The 13,571-nt window shown below is 38.8% G+C and overlaps 1 protein-coding gene across 8 annotated transcripts in view; it reads right to left on the minus strand.

The window, feature by feature from the left end:
• Ezh2 (enhancer of zeste 2 polycomb repressive complex 2 subunit) overlaps window positions 1-13,571 on the minus strand; it is a 67,529-nt gene that overhangs the window by 11,695 nt on the left and 42,263 nt on the right. For 6 of the 8 annotated variants that reach the window (XM_063250672.1, XM_063250670.1, XM_063250673.1 and 3 more), the window contains 2 exons: window positions 12,583-12,685; window positions 11,894-12,072 (listed from right to left, as the gene is read on the minus strand). In XM_063250672.1, coding sequence (XP_063106742.1) covers window positions 11,894-12,072; window positions 12,583-12,685 — 282 coding nt within the window. The remainder of the gene's footprint in view (window positions 1-11,893; window positions 12,073-12,582; window positions 12,686-13,571) is intronic. The other 2 variants (XM_063250671.1, XM_063250669.1) reach the window with 1 other exon arrangement.

A 13,571-nucleotide genomic window follows, 5' to 3' on the forward strand; every position in this document is an offset into this window, starting at 1 on the left:
AGGTTACAGTCGTCTCAAGAGCAAGGAACGACTTCAGCCCAAGGTAAGAGTTAAGCCTTCACTGACAAGAGCTAGGCATGAGTGTGGGTAAAGGTCTTAATTGCAACACGCTTCACTGGCTCAGTTTGAATTTACAGAGTGGCCTGGCCTGCCCTGCCCCACCCCGCCCTGCCCCGCCCCAAGGAGTCTGCAGGTACAGAGGTACACACAATCTCAATCGCAGAAGAGCTGGAGGAACCGCAGCTGGCCCTGAGCTGGAAGATGCCTCCATCAGAATCAGAATACAGCGCTCACTATGAATCACACTACACAGCCTAAAACATGGACAAGCCAAGCTGAAAAGGGAAAAATACGCTAATCACCAAGAGATGTTTTAAATAATTAGAATGTGTCACTTTTGATTTCATATTTCAATTAGCTAACACTAGAAAGGGAACTATCCTCATGCCTAGATTTCTCTCAGAATCTGAAACTAATTCTCCAGGGAAATACCTGTGCAAAGAATTTCCTCTTCTAGAAATGTCTTAAGCTGTGTTAAGACTTCCAGAGGATCAAACATAATTCTTCCAAACGGGCATCTTAGTATTCAAAATGAAGTACCATCAGAATATACTTCAAACTACATATAGGGAATTATATAACCTTTCCAGTTATGGTGGGGAGCAGCTCAGTGGTAGAGTACTCGCCTACTCTGCACAAAGGCCTGGATTCAATCCCCAGAACTAGGGGGAAAACATGGCTGAATTGGAAAAACCATTAGAAGAGAAATGAAGGCATGATATCTTAAATGGTAAAAAAAAAAAAGAGAGAGAACATAGACAAATACAAATTTTTGTTAAGAACTGTGTCAAATTTTCAAGCAAAGGTGAAGGTACACAATACCAGTTATACCAAATGAGATCAAATTGGCAGTTCTAGAAAACAGCTCACATATACTGACTAGCCCCTTAGAATCTTGCACACTTTCACCAAGTTGCTACCTCAGTACAGAACTTAGGAGCAGAGGACTACAGAGCTGAAACGAACTGACCATCACATATTTCCAGTGGTGACTTTAAAATCAGAAAAGAGGAATAAAGACAAAAATTTGCCTGAGTGTGTCTCCCTTAGCACTCTTGTCACTATATGAAGAAAAAGAGTAACCCATTATCACTCCTATTGTCTTTGTGTCACTATCATTGGCATCTACCCCTGACATTTCCTTAAAACCTGTTGTCATGTGATAAATAAATGATCTTTGATCAGTACAAAGTACTGATCACAATCACTTCTACAGAACTTGGTTAGAATAAATTCTCGTTGAATAGAATATTATATCAATTCTTTTGTGTATATCACAAGATATTGGACTTTTACAAAAAGAAGAACTTAGCAAAATAATCCATGTCCATATTAGAGCATGTGGGCTGGGATGTGGCTCAGTGGTGATGTTCTTGCCTTGCATGCACAAGGCCTTGGCTCAATCCCAGCACAAAATAGCAGCAGCAGCAGCAGCACATAGGAAGATTGTAAAGAGCAGCACCCGAAGTGACAGCAGCTGACCATAAATACTTCTACACCTGAAGTACCCTGAGCATGTCACAAGACTTGGATGTTACCTTTTTATCCACATGAAAATGGCCAGCTATTAGAAACAGCCCATTGTGCACATGAGGAACACTGGTGTTTGAGGGCAGTTAAGTCACGCAGGTAAAATACGAACTCAAGCACACCTGAACTGTCAGCCATGATATATTTCAAAGTGTTAAAATGTCAGCCATGGTCACAAACTCTGGAATAACTTCTTTGAAATTCTAGGCATTGGGGCTGGGGATTTAGCTCAGCAGCGTAAGCGCCTGCCTTGCAAGCAGGCAGTCGTGAGTTCAATCCCTGCTACCAATAAAAATGAAAAAAAAAATTCTAGGCATTTCAGACAGTAAAATTTCTACAATTATCATTAATGCACATTCCAGAAAGAGTATTAAAAACAGATTTTTACGCAACAGCAAGAAGGACAACCTGCCAGGTGCAGTGAGGCAGGAGAATCAAGGCCAACCTGGACAATTCAGTGAGTTCCTGCCTCAAAAAGGGCTGGGTGGCGCTCAGTGTAGAGCTCTTCCTAGGGCACAGGGCCTACCTTCAATCCCCAGCACTACAAAGCGAAAAAGACAACTGCTTTTTAAAACACTGCCAGGGACACAGTTCAGCGAGGTCATGAGTTTGATTCCTGATACCCATAAAGAATTTAAAAAGTTAAAAAGCAAAAATAAAAAACTATTGAGCAGAGAAAACAGCCTCTTTGGGAGACATCATCTAGATGCAGGAATATACCATCGTGAGGAAAACAAGAAGGAAGTGGGTCCCTTGGACCCAGGAAAAGTCTGAAATCTAAACTGAAGCTCACAGAGAGTAAACAGAAAACCTTCAACGAAGAAGGCGGTAGGTGGTGAGCCTTCACCAGGAGCCAGGCTGACTGCATGAGGGGAACTGCTGGAACCTGGGATGCGCGTTCATGGTGACAGTGGCGGCTGGCAGCCCCAGAGGCCTCTGCAGAAAGACTCGGAGGTAGAGGAGAGCGGAAGACATGGAGCACCATGCTGACTGGCGGTGAGTGCAGAGGACTCAGTCCTCCCACAGGAGGGAGAGATTGGCAAGGAGCCATTTTGAAGTTGGCTGGGTAAGCCCAGAACCAGAACTGTTGCCAGCTTTCTCCAGCACCTTACCCTGGGCGCAGACCACTGCAAACTGCTTGGACTGCGACGAGCCCAATGCCTCTGATCTAGGGACAGGCCTCCTAAGGTTGTTTGCTACAGTGCCATAAAACAACTCCTGGCTTGCAGGGACACAGTGGCACGATTTGGGATGCTGTCTCCACAGGTTGTCTGCTAGTGAACCCAGAGACAATCCTGAAAGTGGACTATTTGTTTTTCTTTTCTTCTTTCCTTGTTTTACTCGTTTGTTTTTTATTTTTTGAGTGTAAGTGTGGTTCCTAACCTCCTTGTGGGTGTGGTTTTGTTCTGTTCTACCATTTATCCCTCCTAGGTCTTCTCCCTCAGTTTTCTGCATCAGTTCCCCAAGTTGGTGGGACCAATCTTTGTCGTCCTACCTACTTGTAATCTCTTTCACTTTTCCCGCTTCTCTGTTTTCTCCTTAATCCATTTTGAATCTTAACCCTTGAGAACAGAATTGATATATTATAGTCTTATATATTGTATATAACTGCATTCCATTGAGAAGATATGAAAAGACACTTAAACAAGACACAGTCTCAGACACCCAGTTCACCAAAGGCAAACCCAGCGGGCAGTGAGGCTGGAAAATCCCAAAGCCCCCACAAGGGCTCTCTGAAGTGGTAACAAAGCAAATGAATGAGTCTCTGGTAAAAACGAAATCAGAAATAATCTCTCCAATAACTACAAAGATTACCAAAATACATACCTCGTTTAGTGATGTTAGAACAAAAACAGACAAGCTTAAGCAAATTATGGAAGCACAATATAGGAAACAAATGGAATCCATAAAACAAATTCAAGCAGATATCCAGGAGAATAAAAACTCCACTGCAAGTATTCGAAGCAGATTAGGCCAACATGAGGACAAGATCTCAGATATTAAAGACAGTCTTGCAGTCAGTGATCAGGAAAAGAAAGATTTCTATCAACCCAACAGCTGCTAGGTGAGACCAAGAAGAATAAGTTAAGATGAACTGGAGTCAATGAACAATCACGAGATACCAAAAATGACATTAGAAACATCTTCACAGACATCATGACAGGAAACTTTCCTGGTAGAGAAAAACAGAATTTGACATACAAATAAGTAAGGCATATAGAACTCCAATTAGTAATAATCAAAAAACACTACACCCAGGCAAATCATAGTCAAGATTTCAGAAATTCAACACAAGAATAGAATTTTAAAAGCTGTTGGGGAAAATAAATCACTTATCAAGGAAAGCCTATCAGAATTATAGCTGACTTCTCAGCATAAACGCTCAAGTCAAGGAAAGCTTGGAATGAAGTACTCCAAGTTATAAAGGAAAACAACTTTCAACCCAAATTGACGTATCACACAAAACTATATTTCAAAATTGAGGAAGAAATAAGACACTTCCATGACAAAGAACATCTGAGGAAATTTATGACCACCAAACCAGCATTCCAACATATTCTGAAGGACATTCTAGAAAGAGACACTAAAGACTACAACTCCATGAATTCCACAGAAGAAATCCACCAGGAAAGGGAAACAATTAGAGGAATGGGGAAAAAAAAAAAAAGGGCTGGGGAGGAGGGCGCAATAATAGAAAAATAACATGACAAGAATAAATCACTACAGCCCAGTTTTAACTATGAATGTTAATGGTCTCAAGTCACCATTCAAAAGACACTGACTGGCAGAATGGATCAAGAAGCAAGATCCAACAATATGCTGTACACAAGAAACACATTTAATCCAAAAAGAAATTCATACACTGAAAGTTAAAGGATGGAAAACAATATTCCATGCAACAGGAATTCAGAAAAAAGCAAGGAATGCTATTCTATTTGCAGATAAAGTAAATTTCAATCCAAGACTGATTAAGAGAGATAAAGAAGGTCACTACATACTGGTAAAAGGGAACAATCTAAGAGATAATAATCATAAATATATATGCAACAAATATTAGTGTACCTAGTTATATAAAACAATTATTAATGCACATGAAAAATCAAATAAGCCTTAACACAATTTTATTGGGAGACCTCAATACCTCACTGTCACAAAAAGATCAACTGAACAAAAAACCAATAATGAAATATTAGAACTAAAACTTTTGAGCAAATGTACTTCATAGACGTCTACAGTATTCCACCTCACAAATTCAGAATATACATTCTTCTCAGTTGCACATGGCACACTCTTCAAAATAGACCATATAGTGGCTCATAGAACATGCTTAAGTAAATATAAAGAAACTGAAATTATCCCATGCATACTATCAGACCACAGTGCGATGAAACTGGAACTCATGCCAAAGGAAACCACAAAAACTTTATCAACACATGAAAATTAAATAGCACCCTACTGAATAATCAATGGGTCACAGACAAAGCAGAAATTAGACAATTTTTACAGTTGAATGATAATGAAAATACAACGTAACAGAACTTGTGAGACACAATGAAAGCAGTCTTAAGAGGGAAATTTATAGCAGTAAATACCCAAGTCAGGAAAACAGAGTAAGCACATATAAACAACTTTATGTTGAACCTTAAAATTCTAGAAAAAGAAGAGCAGGCTAAACCAAAAGCTCGTACAAGGAAGGAAATTATAAAGATCAGAGCAGAAATTAACACACTGGGGACTAAAAAAAAACAATACAAACGATCAATGAATCGAAGAGTTGGTTCTTTGAAAGATTCAATAAAACTGACAAACCCTTGGCCAGCTTTATCAAAAAAAGTAAAGACTCAAATCTATGCTATCAAGAATGAAAAGGATGAAATTACAAGAGACCCTATAGAAATCCAGAAATCCCTGTAGATGTAAAATCATCTATACTTACTTTGAAAATGTACATTCTACTAAAATAGAAAACAGAAGAAATGGACAGATTCCTAGATACATATGAATTATCAAAGTTGAATCAAGATAAAAATCCTAAATAACCCAATATTAATAAATGAAACTAATGATGTAATTTAAAACCTATCACCAAAGAAAAGCCCAGGTCTTGACAGAGTCACTGCTGACTTCTACAAGAAATTTAGTGAAGACCTAACACCACTGCTTCTCAAACTCTTCAGTGAAATTGAAAGAGAAATAATATTCCCAAATGCATTCCTGGAAGCAAGCATTATTGATTCCAAAACCAGAGAAGGAACCAAATAAGAAACAGAATTACAGGTCAATCTCCCTAATGAACACTGATGCAAAAATCCTCAGTAAGATACTAACAGATTGCAACGAATAGTTAAGATTGTATACCATGATCAAGTGGGATGAATCCCAGGAATGCAGGAATGGTTCAACATACATGAATCCATAAATGTAATACATCATATTAACAGAGCCAAGGACAAAAATCATATGATTATCTCAATAAATGCAGAAAAAGCTTTTGACAAAGTCCAGCACCCATTCATGATAAAAAAGAGAAAGCCTACAGAAAATTGGAATAGATGGTCTCTATCTCAATCTGACAAAAGCCATCTATGACAAACCAACAGCCAACATCATACTGAATGGACAAAAATTGAAAGCTTTCACTCAATCAGGAATCAGACAAGGACGTCCACTGTCTCCACTTCTATTCAATATCCTGGAAACTTTAGCCAGAGCAATTAGCAAGGGAAAGAAATAAAAGTAATAAAGACAGGAAAGGAAGAAGTTAGGTTATTGTTATTTGCAGATGATATGATACTCTACTTAAAACACCCAAAAGACTCCACCAAAAGACTTCTAGGTTTAATAAGCAAATTTAGTAATGTAGCTGGTTATAAAGTCAACACTCAAAAATCAATAGCCTTCTTTTATACAAATAACAAAATCACTGAGAAAAAAATCAGGGAAACTATACCTTTTACAATAGCATCCAAAAAAGTGAAATACCTAGGAATCAATATAATGAAAGATATAAAAGATCTCTATATTGAAAACTATAGTACTCTAAAAAAGGAGATTGATAAGGATATTAGAAAATGAAAAGATATCCCATGCTCTTGGGTAGGAAGAACCAATAAAGTGAAAATAGTCATACTTCCAAAACTGTTATATAGATTCAGTGCAATTCCAATCAAAATTCCAACAGTGTATCTCACAGAATTAGAGAAAACATTTCACAGAATTAGAGAAAACAATCTAAAAGTTCATCTGGAATCAGAAGAGACCTGGAGTAGCAAAGGCAATCCTGGGCAACAAAGACAAGACAGAAGCATCACAATCCCTGACTTGAAATTACACTGTAAAATTACTGTGATAAAAACAGTGTGGTACAGGCTAAAAAAACAGACCTGAAGATCAATGGAACAGATTAGAAGATGCAGAAACAACTACAAACACACTAAGCTACTTTATCTCTGACAAAGGTGCCAAACATATTCATTGAAAGAGACAGTCTCTTTAAATGGTGTTGAAAAACTTGGCTTTCAGCATTCCAAAGATTAAAAATGGACCCATATCTTTCACCTTATACTAAGCTAAAATCAGAATGGGTCCAAGATCTGCAAGCAGACAGAATAGGTAAAACTCTTAAAGACACTGGTGTAGGCAAAGACTTTATGAATAAAACCCAGAGTGCACAGGAACTATCACAAAGAATCAACGGATGGGATCTCACCCTACTGAAAAGCTTTTGCACAGCAAGAGAACCAACAAAAGTGAACAGGCAACCCACTATGTGGGAGAAAATGTTTGTCAGCTGTTCCTCAGATAAAGGATTATTATCAAGAACATATAAAGAACTCAAAAAAAACCCAGTCCTCCCAGAACTAAAATCTAATCCAAAAATGGGCAATCTGAGATGAACACATACATCTCAGATGAAGTACAAACAGCAAATAAATACACGAAAAAATGTTCAACAGCACTGGCCCTTCGAGAGATGCAAATTAAAACAATACTGAGCTTTCACCTCACCCTCAAAGAATGGCTAATATTAAGAAACCAACCAGTAACAAAATGCTGGAGGGATGTGGAACCCTTTTCCATTGTTGGTGGGAGTGCAGACTGGTGCAACCACTGTGGAAATCGGTGTGGAGATTCCTAAAAAAACTAGGACTGGAGGTTCCATTAAACCTATCTGTTCCCCTTCTGGATATCTTCCCAAAAGAATTAAAAACATCATACCACAGCAATATATGTGCACCCATGTTTACAGCAGCACAGTTTATAATAGCCAAGATCTTAGAAACACCTAAATGCCCATCGACTGAAGAATGGATTTTTTAAATGTGGTATTTCTATATAATGGAATACTACTCAGCCATAAAGAATGATAAACTAGACATTTTTATAGGTAAATGGATGCAACTTGAAAACATACTTATTAGTGAAATAAATATGCCATAAATGCATAATCATCATATTGTTTCATTAGTATGATAAAGAAAAAACATGTTTTGTCCCAGAGAGAATGACTTCAGCCAAGCAATGACTCAAGCCACATCTGCCTTCCCTTTAACCCACTGTGATCCATTTTGAGTTGACTTTTGGATGTTTTAAGAAATTTTTGATGTGCTATAAGGTTTGGATTTTTTGCAGGTGGATATCCAGTTGTTCCAGGATATTTATTGAGAGTACAATCCTTTCTCCACTTAATTGCTTTTGCATCTTTGCGAGAAATCAAGTGTCTGTTATGTGGGTATCTATTTTGGGATTTTATATTGGCATTTTGGTGATTTGTCTATCTTGTTATCAGTGTAGTTTTGTCATGATTTGTGTAACTTTGTGATAAGTCATGGGATTGAGGAGGATTGGAGCTCTAATCTTGTTCCTTTATCAAAGTTGTTTAGACTATTCTGAGTCTTTTATTTTTACAGAAATGTAAAAATTAAAATGTTAATCTATATAAAAAGTGAAGTTGACAGCTTGGTAAGGAATTCTGTTTTCTGATTTTTATTATTTTCTTCTATTCATTTTTGGTTTCATTCTGTTTTTTTTTTTTTTTTTTGTCTTTTTCTTGGTACCGGCAGGCGCTTATGCCACTGAGCTAAATCCCCAGCCCCATTCTGTCTTATTTTTAAGAAAAAAATTGTTAAGGAAAAAAATTTTAAAATAAAAATAAAAAACTATTTTAACTCTGCTTATGGAACTGACATAGAGACCAAAGAGACAGAGGACAAACTCCCTAACCCCTTAACCTGCTAATGCTTTATGTTTTCGGCTGAGGCAATCAGGGCCTTAAAAGCAGTTTCTGCTCAACAGCATGACTTCTCGTGGACCTGCAGGCACCCCATAGGTGACTGGAAACCAAACAGAACTTGACTCCATTTGGTGTAAGTATAAGAGTCCTCCTCCACTCTGCATGCAGTCCCCTGGTCACTCAGGGAGCCTATCTACAGGGTGCCAAACAAAGTTGTGGGTCCTGAACACACAGACCTACCCCCGTCCCTCTCAAGACTGAGGACACCAAAACAGACTTCCAGGAACATTTAGGTCCACTGCCCTAAGCCTGGGCTCACCCCAGACTCCAGCAGGGCCTGGCAAGGCTGAGGCTGTCCCAAACAACAGCAGCAGGCATCTCAGAGGACAAGCTGCCCACTCTGCTATCTGCAAGAGCAAAACTAAGATCCTGAGGAGCCAAACCACAGCACCGCATCAGGAAACCTGTCAGGCATGTTGCGGACCTCTCAGAGCGAGCCTCCAGCTGCCCAGGCCTCAGCATCATCAGGCTCTGCACAGCAAACCCGCCTGTGACAAGCCAGTGAACTTGCTAGTCAGGCTCAGCCTCATAGGAACCCGATGTTCACCAAGCAACAAACTGGGGGGAAAACGGCAACCATGGCTGGAAAACACTAATTTCCTGACTATATGATATCAAAAAGACCAAAAGCCAGAGACTAAAAATAGTTCACAGAAAGTATGAATCACTTAACATTTAGGAAGACTTTCCATCAAACTCATTCAAAGAGAAATTTAAACTACAAGCCATTTTTCCTTGTAAAGTCAATTTGCAACATAGCAGTTTGCTAACACTCTTGCTCAAGTTCTGGGGCCAACAGTTTGCTGATGAATCTTTCAGCTGGCCTATCCCACACAGGTCAACAAAACTCACAGGGACCCTGCACCTGAGACCAGGTGAGAGTGAGGTCACTCACTGTGGCACCAATACAGCAAAAGGATGGACACAATCCCAATGGTCACCCTCAGGGACCAGTTCAGAACATCACTAGACTAGCACAGAATCTACTGTGAGTCAAGAAGGGTAAGGCTGGGGACTGGGGTACCATTTGACTAGGACACAGAGAGAAAAAAAACCAGTGTATTTACCGAAGAAATCGTGAAAGACACAAGAGGTCTGACTACAGCAAAGTAAGGTGTACACCTGATGGAGCAGGTAAAGAGGAGGAAAGAGATTTCACTACACGTTAACTTTTTTTTGGAATGTAAATCATGTGATGATCTCATTCTACATACCAGCTAATATGCACCTAGTACCATTTGAAATATTCCACATATATTAATTCCTATAACCCTTACATGGTCTGAAAAGTACGATACCCCCAATATACAGATTTTTTTAAAACATAATACACAAAGTGCCACATTTGATATATACTGAGTAACCTGCTTCACTAAAGAAAAGCACAATGGTAGTTTACCAGCCCGTAACAGTGGTGAAACACCTACGCAGTCTGTGTGGGCTGGATCATAAGGAGACTGGCCTTCCTCTCTCTCTCACCACCTCAGTGACCTCCTGGGAATGATCACTCATGGACACTGCTCTTTGCCAGTGGAGGGTACTTTTCTTTAGTGAAGCAGCTACACTGCAAAGCCTTATATTTTTATTTTGAAACAGTGTCACTAAGTTGCCCAGAATGGCCTTGTACTTGCAATCCTCTTGCCTCAGTCTCTCAAGTCCCTGGTATAACAGCCATGTGAAGAAAGAAAAAAGAAAAGGAAAAGGAAAAGAGGCAGAGAGAGAGAGCAAGCTATGTGCCATTACACTTCAGGTTATAGTACCTTTTATGAAAAACTGCTGTAGTTAACAAAATATGGTGTATAAAAGGAAATTAAAGTGCAATTCAGCCATGTCAAAGGCTGTGTGGAGATAATAAGGCCAAAGCCAAATAAGATATTTGCTAACTGTCCAATGGCTGCAACAAATGAAAAACATCCAATAGATTATTAAAACTGCCCAGTTGCTAAACTAAATTAGGAATGCAGACAACAGCAGCAGAGAGGGGTATAGTAATTCTAAAATTCTACCTCAAGTTATTCTCATTTTAAGATAACCACTAGAATGTTTCTCACATACATACATGTTTAACATTTCCAGACCAAACACACATCACCCAACAAATTATGACTGGCAACAAATACAAATATGTAGAGCAAAAACATAAAAAGTGAGACAGAAGCAGCTGACTGGGCAAGTCTGTTTGTGTTCAGAACTTTGGACTTGGGAGGAGAAATCTCTAACAGTTGGGAGAAGGGTCACTCAGAAAGGCCAAACAATGTGGGGAAAACAAGGGTAAGTGGTCAAATGGCCCCAAGGTGTAACAATGCAAAACACAGGCACTCTAACCTACAACGCAGGGAAGGTTAAACTATATCAAATAACACTGGGAAAACTGGAGGTATGAAATACATTTTCAAAATGTGCCTCAAAAGCAGTTGATGCTCTTTATCTAAGCTACACTTAAATATTTAAGTTCCAATTACTGAAAATTTTACCAAGAAACCTTTTACCAAGAAAATTTTACCAAGAAACCTCTATAAATGTCATGGACAAAATTAATATTGTATGTATCATACTTAAATTTCATTCAGAATATTTTATGCTTTGCTTGTATTCAAATGCATGCATTTGTAAGGCAACTTACACAAAGGGCCAAGATAGAAAAAGATTTAACAATAAACAGAAGAATGTTTATATAAACATCTATTAAGCCAATTTCTAATGCAAAATAATGTATCAATAGCAGCAGCCTTGCTGTGAGCCATGGACTCGTTCACAGTGACAGGTTCACCAGGAAGCACCTGCGCAGTTCGGCTGTGTGTGGCAAACAGTGCTCCAGAGCAAACACACGCAGGCTTCACAGCAATCCCCAAGCAACAAGGTGAAAACGACAACACTAGGACCCTAACTTTTTTCTCCCCTAATCTTAACTACAGGGTTAAATGGTAAATTCAAGATGCAACAAAGGACAGCACTTTCTAAGATGCGTTAAACCATAATTCCACAACAAAGATAGAAATGAAAACGTACAATAATTGCACTTACGATGTAGGAAGCAGTCATATTTAAAACATCGCCGACAGAAAAGTGTGTGAAATGAGTGTAAGCTCTGCTCCCTCTGCACAGACTTAGCGTTTGGTCCATCTATGTTGGGGGTACATTCGGGAGGAAGTGCACCTGGGAGCTGCTGCTCGGTGAGTTCTTTGTATCTGACATCAACCAAGAAAAATGTAAGTAAGCCTGAAACCAAAGGGTTTTGTTCTTTTTCTATTTTTAAAATGAAGTATCTAAAAGGTTTCCATGTTAATGCTTTATTTAAAGTCATTAAGTATCATGCATGGTGTACCAAAATCAAATTCACCAATATGCAAAGATATGACTACATAGTTTTGACCTAACACCAACTGCACTAAAAGTACAACCAGTACCCGGGGTGATTTTCCTGTAACATATATGTAACGTATAACTATAAATCTTCTGTGTGTGTGTGTGTGTGTGTGTGTGTGTGTACATATGTGTGTAATATATATATGTATTTCTCTGATAATGTCTTGCAATGCAATACTGCATACACGTGCATGCTGTCCTAAGTATCCTGCACGCACTACTATAAACAAGGTGGAGTGGCTTGTCAGACATAACAGATCCACTTGGAATGAACCAGAAACGATGGCTTACATACCACACAAAGCAAGATGCCTTAAAAGAACAAATCTTACTTTTCCTTTAGTTCTTCTGCTGTGCCCTTATCTGGAAACATTGAGGAAATAGCTTCAAAAATTTTATCAGAAGGAAATTTCCGAGGTGGGCCACTTTCTTTATCTAAAAAAGGTAAATATGAAAGGGGGAAAAAAGCATAGAAGTAAGTAAACTTTCAATCTTTCATTTTCAACACACAGCAATGTCTCATTAATAAAGAATTTTCTAAGAAATCACCAACTTTGTGGTCCCCTTACTTGTAAGGTATTTTATATCTGTCTGCAGAGTATTTGTGGGTCAGACACAAACTTAAGTATGCAAAGTCCTCAGAGCACTGCAAACAGGAACCTAAGCTCTAATCACAGGTCTCCCGCTAACTGGCTGTGTAATGGGGCTAGTCCTAAGCCACTTGACTCCATTTCCTGCATAGGATGCACAGGCGTTAAACTAGATGATCACTAAGACGCTAGTTACAAAAACATTATGCTTCTTTGACATTGCAATTTGCTCTCCCCAGACTCTTTCACGCTGCCTCAACAGGAGGGTTGGCCAGCAGAGAACATCAGCTCTGGGCTCTGCTTTTTGGATAGCCACAACTAGCACAGAGTTAAAGTGTGAGTCCTGATTCAGGCCTATGCTCTCATCACAGGGTTCAGGGTCCTGCTTCTTCCCAATAGTGCAGTCACAGCTAAGCTGCTCAGCCTCTCTAAACCGGTAAATATACAATGGTGTGACAATAATATCTACATGTAGTGCTATGAGGAAGATTAAGTTAGCTGCTGCACACAAAATATTCAGCATACAATTTGTACACAATGTTCAATGTTCTACATTATAAAAATGCTGATTACAATGACTGCACAGTAAGGTCCCAACAATGATTATGTTCTTTTGCTAGAAAAAGAAACTGAGATGCTCAATTGGAAGACAAAATGTTACAAATAATACCCTAATTTTAGTTATACTACTATCACTATGATGGTATAAAGAGGAACTATTTCTACCATCT

Source organism: Cavia porcellus, unplaced genomic scaffold, assembly GCF_034190915.1.
Source record: "Cavia porcellus strain 051 isolate PalLab524CR breed Dunkin Hartley unplaced genomic scaffold, mCavPor4.1 scaffold_6, whole genome shotgun sequence".
NCBI lineage: Eukaryota > Metazoa > Chordata > Mammalia > Rodentia > Caviidae > Cavia > Cavia porcellus.